This window comes from Xenopus laevis, chromosome 9_10L (assembly GCF_017654675.1).
Source record: "Xenopus laevis strain J_2021 chromosome 9_10L, Xenopus_laevis_v10.1, whole genome shotgun sequence".
Classification (NCBI taxonomy): domain Eukaryota; kingdom Metazoa; phylum Chordata; class Amphibia; order Anura; family Pipidae; genus Xenopus; species Xenopus laevis.
In genome coordinates, this window is record NC_054387.1 from 111,398,797 (window position 1) to 111,414,752 (window position 15,956).

Genomic DNA, 15,956 nt, shown 5'->3' on the forward strand with positions numbered 1-15,956 from the left:
TCAGAAGATGGCAGATGGTACGCCAGACAAGGGAGGCAGTGGCTGATAAGGATCTGAACCAGGCTGCAGACATACACCCAATGGAAGACCGTTGTTTTTAATAAAATTGCTTCTGACCTACCCACTCGGTTGCCTGTCCTTAAAAGGGGTGGTTGACCTTTAATTTAACTTTTAGTATCTTATAGAATGGGTCTTCATTATTTATTTTTTAAATTATTTGCCTTTTTCTTCTGACTCTTTCCAGCTTTTAAATGGGGGTCACTGGCCCCATCTAAAAAAAAAACATGCTCTGTAAAACTACAAATTTATTGTTACCGATACTTTTTGTTACTCATCTTTCTATTCAGGTCCGCTCCTGTTCATATTCCAGTCTCTTATTTCAATTAATGCATGGTTGCTAGGATAATTTGGACCCTAGCAACTAGGGATACCCCGAATCCACTATTTTGGATTCCACCGAATCCTTCGTGTAAGATTTGGCCGAATGCTGAATCAGAATTTGCATATGCAAATGAGGGGTGAGAAGGGGAAAACATTTTTTACTTGCTTGTTTTGTGACAAAAAGTCACAAGATTTCCCTCCCGTCCCTAATTTGCATATGCAAATTAGGATTCGGCTCGGCCGGACAGAAGGATTCGGCCAAATCCGAATCCTGCTGAAAAAGGCCCTACTAGCAATCAGATTGCTGAAAACTATAAACTGGAGAGCTGCTGGATAAAAAGCTAAACACCTCAAACCATAAATAAAAAAAAAATGAACAACAATGGCAAATTGTCTCAGAATATCTCTCTCTATATCATACTAAAAGTTAATGTAAAGGTGAAAAACCCCTTTAACACACACAGTCCATACAATTGTGACACTGATTATAAAAACAGAAGCGCCTAGGCGTATCTCTTTATCTACTACACTGTCCCCCTGTGTTTCTCTTGTACGTAATTTCTTTATTTCAGTTTATTACTGGGTTTTCCAAAAAAGAAAACAAAAATATTTATATATATATTTAAAAGGAAAATATGTTGACAATCAAAGTGATCAGTCACCAGCCTTGGAAGGATTCGCTTTCTCCAGGCCATGCAGTCGTAGGTGCGTTCTGTAGCCATGAACCAGTGTGGTGTAATGGTGCATGTGCTTGGCTCCTCAGAATCCCATTGGTTACTGGCCACTCTTGGGCCCAGACTACTATACTGATAAATTGTCGTCTCTCCCGTAGTATCAGGACTGCACTGTTCCTTTAAGATACCACATTCCTCCATAACATACACAACAGTCCTAAGGAAAACAGAAAACATCTCGGCTGAAAAAAGATTGCAAGCATTATGGAATAGTAAAATACAAAATTATATTTTAATGAACTAAACGTGAAAAATGAACAACTAAAAAAATCATTTTCCTAGTAGATACAAATTACATAAAGATCCGTTATCCAGAATCCTCGGGACCTTTGGTTTTCTGGATAACAGGTCCCATACCTGTACCTGGCTTTTGGCTTAGCAGCTCTCATGGTAAATATAGAAAAATGAAATCTTACAATTTACTTTTTGGATCCCAAAAACTGTCAGACAAGATATTACAAGAAGGTGCAAAAAGGAGCAGTTTGTTCTCATATAATGAATTTTGAGGATTTCTTCCCCTTTAACAATTTCCCCACATATTGTTTACAAAAGGTACCTACATATGCAAGAGCTTACAAGAGAAATGCCTTTAAAGGAGATATCGGATAACTAAAAAAATCCCCAATACTGTAGGCAATTGTGAATTGTATATATGGTTCTGTTCTCACATTGTGCTAAAAATTTATTTTTATTTTGTTTTTAAACAGACCCTTTATTGAAGCTCCCAATAGATCTGCTATGATCCTGGTTTGAGTTACAAATGAGGTGTGATCTAACAGTCCCTGCCAAAAGAACAGTAGGAGGGGATAGCCAATCACAGCCCTGCAGTCACACAAGCAAAGGCCGACTTCAGTTTCCGGTCATCTTAGCTCTAATTGGTTCCGGGGGCATGACTACAGAGGAAGCAGACCCTGTGGTTGCAGGGGGGCCCATAAAGTATAGGGGGCCCATGAGGCCCTAATTAAAGAGCAACTTCAACTTGTATTTGTAAAAAAAGGACAACCTTATATTTTAGGTGCACTAAAATAAATTAGCTGTGGGCCCAGTAACAGTTATGCCACTGATTGCAAACTGCACAGTAGGAGAGCAACCAGAGTGCCACTGGGTTCCCTGCACAGCCTGGGAAAGGAGGCAGCAGTAAATGGAACAGGTGGGTGGGACCAGCAGGGTTTTTGAACTTTCCATGCTTGATCTTACTTGTTAATCAATGGCTTTAGTTCCCCATCAGGTCAGAGGAGCTGCTGATTGGTTCCTATCCTACAGTGCAGTGAGCTGAACATCAACAGCTGCCCTGCACAATTCAGTGAGCAAGAGGTGGCACCAATGGGTGGGGCTAAAAGGGATTTTGAAGAAATATTCAATAAATCAACACAAAATACTACTTTTTTAAGCACATTTCTTCTATATTTAAAAGAGTATAAGGCACTGGCCCATTTTTGTTTTTTACACATTATGTCTCCTTTAAATTGCTAGGAACATCTTCCAGTATGCTCTCTACTCTCTTATTTGAACTCATGGAAGAGCCACAGAGCCAATCATTATAACGAATGCGGCTCTGAGACAAGAAATGGAAGAACTGCGGTTTCAAGGGTTGTAGTCACAGAAAGCTGAAAGGGATACGGTCATGGGAAAAAATTTTTTTTCAAAATGAATCAGTTAATAGTGCTGCTCCAGCAGAATTCTGCACTCAAATCCATTTCTCAAAAGAGCAAACAGATTTTTTTATATTCAATTTTGAAATCTGACATGGGGCTAGACATATTGTCAATTTCCCAGCTGCCCCAAGTCATGTGACTTGTGCTCTGATAAACTTCAATCACTGTTTACTGCTGTACTGCAAGTTGGAGTGATATCACCCCCTCCCTTTTCCCCCCCAGCAGCCAAACAAAAGAACAATGGGAAGGTAACCAGATAGCAGCTCCCTAACACAAGATAACAGCTGCCTGGTAGATCTAAGAACAACACTCAATAGTAAAAACCCATGTCCCACTGAGACACATTCAGTTACATTGAGAAGGAAAAACAGCAGCCTGCCAGAAAGCATTTCTCTCCTACAGTGCAGGCACAAGTCACATGACTTGGGGCAGCTGGGAAATTGACAAAATGTCTAGCCCCATGTCAGCTTTCAAAATTGAATATAAAAAAATCTGTTTGCTCTTTTGAGAAATGGATTTCATTGCAGAATTCTGCTGAAGCAGCACTATTAATGGATTCATTTTGAAAAAAAAATGTTTTCCCATGACAGTATCCCTTTAAGGAAAATTAAGGATCGGTGAAAATCTGTGGTCTTTCTAAGCCACAAATGCAATTTGTCAGAAGTGCTTACAGAGGGGTTTAATCCCACCAAGTTATACCTTTAACACCTTGTCCAGCTGTTGTTTATCGAGAGCATCTCCAAACTCCTGGGTCAGCTTTGTCTGGATCAGGTTCCTGCGCAAGCGATGTCCCTTTGAGAATAAATCGAGCAGCGCCTGTCGGAGCTAAATATATATATATATATTACGTCAATATTAAGCTTGTTCTTAATTGCATGCTGTAGCTATAAATACTTTGCAAAAGAGCAAGCGAGTTTAAAATGCCTGGAAATGGATTATAAAATAAATTCAAATTTGAAATGTATGATCGTAAGTAGAAATACAGGCAGAAAGTCGAAGGGAGTGGATCCACAATCATCCAATTATCTGTGTGTTAAGTACGCCGACAGTCAGTGTGTGCATATGCCGGTTATGCAATGCTTTACAATATGCACAGCCCCAGAGAGTATTAGCTAACAGTAAAGAATTATCTACAGAAGATCGCTTATGAATAGGGATGGAGCGAATTTAATCTGTTTCGCTTCGCCAAAAATTCGCTGACAGGGTAAATTCGCTAAAATGTCTATGGGCGATAATTTTTTTTTTGACGCAACATTTTTTTTCTCCCATTGAAGTCTGTGCGCGTCACTTCCACGGCAAAACATGGCGAAAAAATGCGCTCATCCCTACTTATGAACAGTTTTACTGCAGCCCAAAATGCTCTGGGTTCAACAGCATAACACAAGAAGAACTCAGTGAAAAAATCAGTTGCTCTTGGTATGACATTTTGCAACATTCTGCATCTGCACTGGATTATTTGCCAAGTGTTAAACAGGAAGGCAATAAAATATATAACATACTGGTTCCACGATTACCTGGTCATGAGAGTCTCCACATTCCCACAATGCAAACACTTTCTGTTCCTCAGGTGTCGCTGTGCTCTGTGGAGGAAACTGACAATATTTGCACATGAATATTCATGGATTCAGCGAGGTCTCACAACAGTAACCAGTTTATGGTCCTGCTCTGTAGTTTTCTACAGGTAAATTGACATACCCAGTATTTTTGAATGGATATTAGAAGTCGGGAGGAGTTCCATGCCCATACAAAGGCACAAGCCCAATGGGCAAGGGATTTTATACAGGTCATGCAACGTGATTTCTGATATCCTTATATTTTGCAACAATATTTAAAGAGCAACTGCAGTGAGTTAAAGTGCAAATCTGTGTGTAGCGGTGTTACAACTACCCTTGTCCTTGCACGGCAGAAGCTGTAACTGTACCCAGCAAGATGGAAAATTTACATCACTGTAGCCCAAACAGCTATTTAGCTGCCCTCTACCATTTGTCTTTGGATGACTAGCCTCTGTAGCCAGCTTTATTATATAGCCCCATTAATGACCAAGGTTGGACAGATTACTTTATATACATAACGGGGCCCCTGAAGCCTATTTTGCTCCAAGCCCTGCACTCATTAAAAGAGAATTGTGCATATTGTTTTCTGGATAGAACATAAAGTAACATATATATGTACTGTAATGGGAACCTTTACAGATGTATCTGTGTACGAGGCACCAACAGGAACTTTATTGCTTTACTACTGGACATACTACTTTAATACTTAATGAAGTCTATTTTGCAACAAGCTATGCCTGTAAATAATTGTGTACTTCTGTAAACTAGATGAGAACAACAAAGCATATTGTTCTCTGGATAGATATATATATAGATATATAGACACACATATATACATACATATAAATGTGCTTTACTACTGAACATACAGGTATGGGACTGGTTATACAGAATGCTCGGGACCTGGGGCATTCTGGATAGCGGATTTTTCAGTAATTTGGATCTTCATACCTTAAATCTACTATAAAATCATTTAATACACAAAAGCCATGAATATCCTGTAAATTATATCCTTATAAACGGTGAGTTCTGATGTCATTTCTGTCACATGACTCATTGAAATGTGTGTATTATAATAAAGTACCCCCAGTTGTAAAATATGAGGATATTAGAAGTTACCTCGGAGTTCCATGACCTGTATAAAAACACTCGGCCTTCGGCCTCGTGTTTTTATATGGTCATGAAACTCCTCGGTAACTTATAATATCCCTATATTTTACAAAAGGGGGTACTTTATTCACTATATAATACACAAGAGCCATAAATATCCTGTAAATTATATCCTTAAAAACGGTGCTTAGTGATGCCATCGATTATAATCGGATCTTAGTGATTTCTGTCACATGACTCACTGAAACTTGTGCATTATAATAAATAAAGTACCCCCTTTTGCAAAATATGAGAATATTAGAAGTTACCTTGGAGTTCCATGACCTGGAGTTCCTTCGGCCACGGTAACATTAAATAAACCCAATAGGCTGGTTCTACCTACTATAATGATTAATGATATCTTAATTTGTACCAAGTACAAGGTACTGTTTTATTATTACAAAAAAAAAAAGGGGACTATTTTAAAAAATTTGGATACAATGGAGTCTATGGGAGACATTCTGTAATTCGGCGATTTCTGGATAAGGGGTTTCCGGATAATGGATGCCATACATGTACTACTTTACATACACAACAGGGCCCCTCTGAAGCCTATTTTGCCAGAAGCCTCGTGAGGAAACGGACGACTTTGTGGCTTGTAGGCTTTCAATTATTATTGCCGGCAGAGAAGCATTTTTGGGAGATTTGTGGCTCTCCGTAGAACAAATTTATCCCTGCCCGCCATGGCCTTAAAGGTCCCCATAGACAAAGATTTTTTCTTGCCGAACGACCAATTTTAGCGAAGTCCGACCAATCCTTCGAAATTATCGTGTGGTTTGTGGGATTCGAACGATCCTACATCTTACGATTTTTCAGGCCGACATGTCAGAAAATTGATCGGCCAGGTTAAAAAAGTTTTTATCAATCCCAGTGCAATCTATGTTTGCAGGGACAAGCAGGCAGCTACCCTACAATATCGTCTGAAATGGTCTTTTTAGTTGATGGACAATTCGTGCAATCCTTTCGAGATAATCGTGGTCTCACGAGGACGATCGGATCTTTTAAAAATCTTTACATCTATGGCCAGCTTTACAGATGTATCTGTGGTTGAGGCATCAACAACAGGAGCTTTAATAATAGCCTTCCTCTGGTACAAGTGAGGCTAAAGCGGCTTTCCTGAAGTGAGGAAATGAGTTAATCTTCCTATCAGATAAGCAGATCTGCTGCTAAACAATCCTCTCTGCCTAGGACAGGAACAAAGTCCATTCTTGGGTGAACTTGCTCCAAGACACTATGAGCAATTTAACCCCATCACTTCTTTAGGCAGCAAAGACTAGTCTACTAAGTGCAATTTCATGCTCAATATATGCAGCATGCCGCAAGATCATCACATGGTCAGAGGCAAGGCAAAGGGTCCCTTTAAATAATATTTTATAGTATATTTTTTTAACTTGTTTAAAATAAGAACTATGCAGTGAAGCGTAAAGGAGCTTGTGTTCTGCGAGATCAGCAGCCTAAAATCCAGTTGCAGATTTAGGAGTCTAAGAATAGAGAGGCCAGAGCTCAATGCAGAGTAGGAATGTGTTCCTTTGTGTATATTCCATTATTCCTCTCTCAACTGCTAAATCCTTTCTAATGGATATTTAATCCTGGTCACTTAAAAGTCCTTTTTGGTCCTTAGCCATTTAATTAGGCTAGCACAAAAGAACTGGACGTCCAATACACTGAGAATTCCTTTAAGAAGTGCTCTGCATTGTTCTCTTCAAGGAAAAGGGTCTCTATTCTGGAACTGTAGAAAGAGCCGTAAATGCTCTCAAGTCATTCTGCAGCACATATTCGGAAAATACTCTACCTTGTTTCATGTTATTTTACCACTGGACACAGTTGTACTGGATTATCCCTGGACTCATAGCTAAAGAAAATGACTTTTTACTGTACTATATCCAGTTGTTTCACTATATGTATTTTCCCTGTAATATATGAAATGAATAAATAATAGAGAAGATCCATGGCACTGAATAGCTGCCTATTGATCTCGGCTGCCTCTCCTTTGTATTGAAGCCATTTGCAAAATTTACTTTGCTTTGAGCTGCTCCAGCAGGTAAAATATACTTAGGGCGCATAACAAGTCACTTTGAGCAAGGTTGTTTCTATGAGCTGAAAATGTTTGTACAGTAAAGGATTGTTATACGATACATACCTGACCTAGTGATGTGGATGGAGACAAAGGGGAGGTTCATCTTTAAAGGGATCCTGTCATCGGAAAACACGTTTTTTTTCAAAACGCATCAGTTAATAGTGCTACTCCAGCAAAATTCTGCACTGAAAAACATTTCTCAAAAGAGCAAACAGATTTTTTCATATTCAATTTTGAAATCTGACATGGGGCTAGACATTTTGTCAATTTCCCAGCTGCCCCATGTCAGGTGACTTGTGCCTGCACTTTAGGAGAGAAATGCTTTCTGGCAGACTGCTGTTTTTTCTTCTCAATGTAACTGAATGTGTCTCAGTGAGACATGGGTTTTTACTATTGAGTGTTGTTCTTAGATCTACCAGGCAGCTGTTATCTTGTGTTAGGGAGCTGCTATCTGGTTACCTTCCCATTGTTCTTTTGTTTGGCTGCTGGGGGGAAAAGGGAGGGGGTGATATCACTCCAACTTGCAGTACAGCAGTAAAGAGTGATTGAAGTTTATCAGAGCACAAGTCACATGACATGGGGCAGCTGGGAAATTGACAAAAATGTCTAGCCCAATTTCAGATTTCAAAATTGAATATAAAAAAATCTGTTTGCTCTTTTGAGAAATGTTTTTCAGTGCAGAATTCTGCTGGAGCAGCACTATTAACCGATTCATTTTGAAAAAATGTTTTTTTTCCCCCATGACCGTATCCCTTTAAAGGACCAGTAACAGCAAAAAAATTCTAAAAAAAAAATGCATTTGTATGCTAAGACGCCAACACATATTAAACTTTAAAATCACTAAGAAATAACTTACCGAAACTCCGTTTGCACTTCAGAAACAGTGACAGGGCAACGACCCATCGCGTGGTGCTCGATTTATCCTCCCTGGCTATCTTCTATAAAGAAGACAGGGAGAAGAAATGGAGCACCGCACGATGGCTCGCACACTCGCCTTTTCTGAAGAGGAGCGCAAGCGAAGTTTGTTATTTCTTAATAAAGACTGAACGACATTAAAGTTTAATATGTGTTGTGTCTTTTTTTCGTAGCATACAAATAATTAAAAAAAATTATTGTATGCTATAATCCTTTAAATTTTAATAAATCGTTTTAATGTAATGAAAATACCATGTACTGTTGCCCTGCACTGGTAAAACTGATGTGTTTGCTTCAGAGACACTATTATAGTTCATATAAACAAGCTGCTGTGCAGCAATGGTGGAAATTTAAAAAAGACTATATGGCACAGGTTAAAAAGGGGATAACAGATAACATTATTCTACAGAGCTTATCCGCTATCTGCTGTGTAGCCTGAGCCTTTTCTCCTTTGAACGACTGCCTCCATTGCTACACAGCAGCTTATTTATATAAACATTTTTATTTTTTTTTAAATAAAATTATACCATGGATGGTTAACATGAATAACCAGAATATACACTACAGGCTGAAGTTCTCTCTAGCTCCTTTGGATCTGAATTACTAATCAGCAATGCATTGGATAGGTGTCCAGTTTAAAAGGGATGATCTTACAACTCAACTGCTTATTTGCACACCTTGTTTAAAAAAAAAAAAAAAAAAAGCTTTGCATCACTTGCGCTGTAATTCATCCACATGTACATTGCATAGTTCCATTAATAAAAGTACAGTCTATAAATCTGAGAATTTTTAGTACAGGTATGGGATCAAGTATCTGGAAACAGGGAATGATAGGAACTCTAGGTTAGGAATAAATATCACTGCATCTTCTTATATCCTTCACGGCTCTTTTGTGCACCAGTAAGAGACAAGTCTGTCCTTTCGGCACACTGAACGGCACGGAAAATTGCCTACATTTCTTGAAACCATGAACAAAATTGTTTTAAAAGGGAAAGGTCTTCTCTCCTCAGAGTTGACTAGACAAGGATCACCCTTCAGTTTTATGAAGCAGAATTCTAGATATGCACAACAGAGTAAAACAGAATAGTAAAAAATATTATTTGGGAATACTGTCCCTTGGAAATATTGAAAAGTGGCTGAAGTTAAAGAGGCACAACGACTGAGCTACAGTTTCAGAAATGCGGCATACTTCCTGGAAGCCAGAGCTTTACACCACATGTTCTCTGGATCACCTATTTGTGGCCACAAACCCATGCACACCAATGACAATTTACAGTATAGAGAGATGTAACAAGAGTAATGAATAGTAAAACCCGCTACTTACAGGCACCTGAATCTGTTTGCATCCAGTATTTAGAACCGTATCCTGCAGCATTTTATCCGAGATGCCACTAAACAGAATATGTCCAGGAGGAAGACTGGCTAAATGTAGATTAAATAAACGTTTAAGTTCTCGCATGGTCAAAACAAATTGTTTATTGAATGTTGTAGCCACAAACTCCTTCAGTTCTTTTGTTACCAGATCTCCGTCACCTCTTGGGGTGTGACCATTCACTGACTCACGGGAACTCTCATCCATATGAATACCATTGACCATCCCGTTGTTCAGACTGTCACAGGTAGAGGTGTCCATGGGTTCCTCATCGCTTACCGGCTCTTCTTTAATATGAACGTCTGCTAGAACCGTAATGGTAGAAGAAACTTGCTTGCTTTGCTCTTTCTTCTTCTGCAAGGTCCTCTCCAGCTGAGCTTGGTTCTCAGTAGCCTTTGCTTTTGCAATATTAACTAGCTGGTCCCCAGGTATCACTACAGGTGGAGCTGTTGATAAGAACAATAACTACATCATGACCACTGACAAGGCAAGGAAACACTGACAAAGTTTTGAATCCCTTTGGGAGTACCATCACCCATTAAAAAGCTATGGGATGTTTCACTAACTTTCCAAGACCATCTAAGAGATCAGTCTATGGGCCATTTGGCAAGATATTGCACAATTTGGCTTAAAATTGATATATACTCTTCTATACATATCTACTGTGAAGCAAAGGGAAATTAAATTAATGGTTGGCAGGTAAACTGCCCAACCAGCCAATACCTGTTTTTTAATAAAATAAATATATAATTCTGAGCAAATTTCCAATATACATTTATTAATGTCACTGCTTTTAAAGTTATTTGTAAAAACAATTGATATCGAAAGCAGTGTTTGCTTAAAGGAACAGTAACACCAAAAACCAAAGTGTTTTAAAGGAATGACACTAATGTAGTGTTGCCCTACACAGGTTTAACTGGTGTGTTTGCCTCAGATACATAACTATATTTCATATAAACAAGCTGTTGTGTAGCCATGGAGGCAGCCATTCAGGAACAGGATACATAGTAGATCATTGGTCCCCAACCAGTGGCTCACGAGCAACATGTTGCTCTTTGATCCCTTGGATGTTGCTCCCAGTGGCCTCAAAGCAGGTGATTAGCTTTTTTAATTCGAGGCTTGGGGCCAAGCTTTGTTGCATAAAACCTTGAGTACTGCCAAACAGAGCGTCCTGTAGGCTGCCAATCCAGATATGGCCTACCAACAACCAATCACAGCACTTATTTGGCACCCCAGGAACTTTTTGCAAGCTCGTGTTGCTCCCCAACTATTTTTACATTTGAATGTGGCTCATTGGGAACCCCTACAGTAGATAATAGATACATTCTGAAGACTCCCATTGTATACTACAGAGCTTATCTGTTATCGGCTGGGTATACTGTGCCTTTTCACAACACAATCCTTTAACTCCATGCTGATGCTTTTTAAACAATGTTGCCCAAGTCTTGGTTCCCTAGCAAAGACAGTTCTGTTAATCAGCATCCTCTGTCTACATTGTATCAACAGTCTGAGTCAACAGGGCAGAGAATAGAAAGGGACAGACAATGCCTTCTATAGCACTACATTTACATATAACTTAAAAACTATAGAATATTTGTAATGAATGTATATTTGAAAGTTGCTCAGAATTACTTTTTTCTGTTATTAGGAACATTTCTATTTTGAGGTTGACCTTTAAAAAATCTTTAAAAAGTGCAAAATATTTGGGAATGTATATGAAAGTGTTACCTGAGGACGTGTCTGGTTTCTTGGACATCATATCTTCATTCGATATGCTAAACACTTTCTTTAATCTGAAAGAAAACAAGAACTGACTTAGCCTTTAACGGACACTTCTTTATATACTGTACTTTATATTGTAAAAACGTTTAATTTCAGTTCTGTCATGATGCATATGGAGACTGTAACCTCCTGGAAGCTATGGGTATTGGCTGCTACTAATAAAAGAATGAGGCCTGTAGCACTAATAGATAGCCAGGGACTGAACAGGCTCCAGTAAAGTTTTACAATACCAAAGTTCATGCAATCACAGTTTTGCCAGATCAGTATTACAGTTATTGCATAAACAGGCCAGTTTTTATCTTGGATTGTTACGCAGATGCTATGTTCCCTTTAATGGTACTCATTGGTGCACAGCAGTGTAGCCAGTAGCAGCATTCAATGTAGCTGTGGAAGACAGAAGTACTGTAAATTACTGAGCTTTATTATTGTGTAATTCAATTTACTTCGTTTCAATGCCTTTCCACAGCATGTTCTGCCTCTCGACCACATCTGGATGCTTTTTCACAAAGTCTTCATCGTAAGGCAACATAAATTCCCAGCCTTTGTTGATCCGTGGAATGGACATATGATCCAAGAAATCTTTTACATCTTCCTGGCAAAGCTGGACATAAATATTAATACATGAAAACATGTTAGTAAAAGGCCAACGTAGTCCATAGCCCTCCATAACATTTAATAATAAACCAACGGGGCAGAATATAGGTGCTAGTTTTGCCCTGTACTCTTAACATGTACTAAAAAGAAAGGTCACTGTTTATTGACAGCATCCCTTTAAATGGTGTTTACAGGAGAAAATATGACTAATCAAAAAAGCTTTGCATAGAAATGTTTTCTTACTTTTGTCACAGATGCGATTTCTTTCCTCACGACCCAGCGGGACTTTGTGAAGCTCCACATCTGGAAAAATAAAAGCAAAATAAATTATTGAGCAGAAATGCTACCAACTCAGGTTTCATTAATAAGCACAAAGATAGAATATTCACAACCACTACTGCTCACGTTTGACAGGTTATGACTTCTTTTAGACTACAGGTATGGGACCAGTTATCCAAAATGCTCGGGACATGGGGGTTTTCTGGATAACAGATCTTTCCATAATTTGGATTTTCATACCTTAAGTCTACTAGAAAATCTTGTAAGCATTAAATAAACCCAATAGACTGGTTTTGCTTCCAATAAGGATTAATTACATCTTAGTAAGTACAAGGTACTGTTATTACAGAGAAAAAGGAAAAAGTTAATAAAAATTTGGATTATTTGAGTAAATGGAGTCTATGGGAGATGGATTTCCTGGGTAACAGGTTTCCGCATAACGGATCCTATACCTGTAATTTTTTTTGGTAGAGACTGATCTAGTAACAGACTAATCTACAGAATAAAAGCAAGGTCCAGATGTACCAGTACAAGCAGAATTTGAATCAAATGTATTACAGGAATTTAACAAATCGTTTTTCTCTATTTCCATAAACTCTACAGTTTATGAATTCAGAAAAGGCTGTGCCACAGTTTCCGAATGGTGGACAATTTCTTATCTCTGATTTAAAGCCTAATGTCATGAAACCTTTTCAGTTTGCCACACATCATCAACTTAGTGTAAGCGAATAAAGAGATAAAACGCACACAAGATTATTTTAATGTGGTGAGGATTGTGTGATACACCATTACACATCGCTGGTTTTATTTTGAAAGCACAATTGTGTTCATTCTAATGGAACGAAAGACAATTCTGAGCGATAGCAGGCCACCACTTTGGCAGGATGTAACTATGTGTAATGCAATCAATTGGCCTGTTAATGCAGCAGCTATATTTAGTTCCACACTGCTCTTTATTTACATACTTGCACAGAGACAGGTCTTCATCAGATCCAAAGCACTGACTCATGCACTCTGAATTTGTGATGCTCTGATGATTACCTTCTCTTTGATTATGGATTAAAGGAGCAGTTCAGTGTAAAAATAAAATAGATAGGCTGTGCAAAATAAAAAATGTTTCCAATATAGTAAAATGTAATGTATAAAAGGCTGGAGTGACTGCATGTCTACCATAATAGCCAGAACACTACTTCCTGCTTTGCAGCTCTCTTGGTTTCCACTGATTGGTTACCAGGCAGTAACCAATCAGTGACTTGAGTGGGGGGGGGGAGAAAACACATGAGTCCTGTTGCTTTTGAATCTGAGCTGAATGCTGAATATCAATTGCAAACTCACTGAACAGTTGTGTCCCATGTGGCACATAAGGAAATCAAGGAGCCTTCCAAAGCACCTAGAATCTCAGCTCTCCACTGCTGAGAGCAAAAAAATGGAAGTTACCCTTAAAGCTTAAAGGCACCCATACACGGGCCAATAAAAGCTGCCAACAGGCCGTCTGTGGGGCCATTCGATGGGCTTCCCCAATCGATATTTGGGCGAAGGTCGGGCAGATCTCTATCGGACAGGTAAAAAAATCCTGTCGCATCTGTGTGTCTATGCGGTCCCGCAAGGTGACCACCCGTAACAGATGTATTATGATCCGACCGCCCGTATCGGATGCATTATGATCACGATAGGATCAGCCCAATATAGCCAACTTCAATGTGGGCATATCGGGGAGAGATTTGCTCATTTGTCAACATCGCCAAACTAGCGGATCTCTACGTCTACATGCTACATGGGAACTGGTACAGGCACATGGATACTCATTACTTATGAACTTAAACTATGCAGTTAATGTTTTAATTACTTACAACAAAGTCTCTCCCACGACAAAGCACTTCTGCTGCCACACCACTATGAGGGCTAGAGGAGTCCTTTGGATAAACTACATCACTGTGAGAGGGGAATAATAAAAGAAAACACAGACTCAGTGCTGATACAGAAAAAGGGTAAATGAATGATTATTAATATTTACACATACAAACATTGCCAAGGCATATACTAAAGGATTATTGCATTTCCTAAAACATATTACATTTTGTACCAATGCATTGATCAATGGCATCACCATGATAGCTTAGCTTATATCTAGTACTGCAGAAGTAATGGAAGCCAATGGGTAATTGCTTATTGTGTGTGACCAATATCAGTGAGTGAAGCCAAAGGGTCAGATCATCCACACTCAAGGGTGCTAACACTGGCCCTCTGAAGGAGGGAGGGAGAGAGGGATCAGTTTTGGCTATCTCATGACATAACATTGGTTAACAGATTCCAACCCATAGCATGACAGACCATTTTCAAAAATTTGAGCCCAAAGAGGGGGGTTACCAAAAAGGCAACTATAAAGAGAGCAGCTATGTTAGCTGACAAATCACCCAAAAGCCCTGGTGTACATGCCCAGGGAAGAGGTCAACAAGAATAATAGCAGATGTAGCAAAAAAAAAAAAACCTTGCCTCAAGTGACAGCGAGTGGCCAGTTACCAGGAGAGACAAAAATTCCCCTCTGGTAACTTTAAGGGGGTTATTTATTAATGGTGGAATTTTAGAGTTTTTAATGCCTCAAATTAACTCACAACTCAAATGTTGTTTTTTTATTTAAGAAAAAACTCAAATGAAAAAAAAAAAACTTGATTCAGCAAGTTAAGATTGTGAAACCCAAAAACCCGAATTGAACATGTTTTGGGAAAAAAAACAAACTTAAATCACTTTAATTGATCGAGTTTTTGGGCAAAACCCTCCAAAAATAAAAAACTCTAACATCATGAAGTCTATTAAAAGGAACTGTATAACACTAAAAATGTTTTATTAAAAATCCCATTCTACCCTGCAATAATAATGGATGTACCCTGCATAAAGTTTAGTATTAACAATGCTTTATTAAAAAAAATACTATGAGAAAACACTGCTTCCTGTCTACTGAGAAAAGGCGAGAAGGGCGACTCACTGTGCAGGATCTGCGCTCTATATCTCCTCCTAACCCAATTTCTGCCAAAACCGGAAGTTACGTCATACGGCTGTACGGAGACATTTTCAGACACCTTGTAATATAAAACAGTCTTCATGTAATTTAGGTAGTGGGAGCTCGTGGGTAATTCACGTCTAAGTTCTGTGAGCATTGAAGAGCAGTGCTGACTTTAAAGGGAGTTCTGTAGTCCTAAAATGTATAGCTTATCAGAGTGCCACCCTTACTGCTCACAGCACATATAGAAATAAGTCTGCCGCATAATGAAAAATCCTCCATACAGCCGTATCATGTAACTTCTGATTTTGGCAGGAGTCGGGTTAGGAAGAGATGTGAAGTGCAGATCTTGCAGAGTGAATCACCTTTTTCAGTAGACAGGAAGCAGTTTTTTTCAATGTTTTTTTAAATAAATCATTGATAATAAACAGTATGCAGGGTAGATCTATTATTAGTGTAGGGTTCAA

At 38.8% G+C, this 15,956-nt stretch overlaps 1 protein-coding gene across 2 annotated transcripts in view; it reads right to left on the reverse strand.

Annotated features, from left to right (window-relative positions):
• Nucleotides 1-923: 923 nt before the first annotated feature.
• The window catches only part of polr3e.L (polymerase (RNA) III (DNA directed) polypeptide E (80kD) L homeolog), a 37,181-nt gene continuing 22,148 nt past the window's right edge, over nt 924-15,956 (reverse strand). For both annotated transcript variants that reach the window (XM_041575590.1, NM_001091761.1), the window contains 8 exon segments: nt 14,342-14,423; nt 12,456-12,515; nt 12,062-12,219; nt 11,565-11,629; nt 9,789-10,282; nt 4,285-4,362; nt 3,470-3,595; nt 924-1,272 (listed from right to left, as the gene is read on the reverse strand). In XM_041575590.1, coding sequence (XP_041431524.1) covers nt 1,216-1,272; nt 3,470-3,595; nt 4,285-4,362; nt 9,789-10,282; nt 11,565-11,629; nt 12,062-12,219; nt 12,456-12,515; nt 14,342-14,423 — 1,120 coding nt within the window. In that variant the 3' untranslated portion in view covers nt 924-1,215.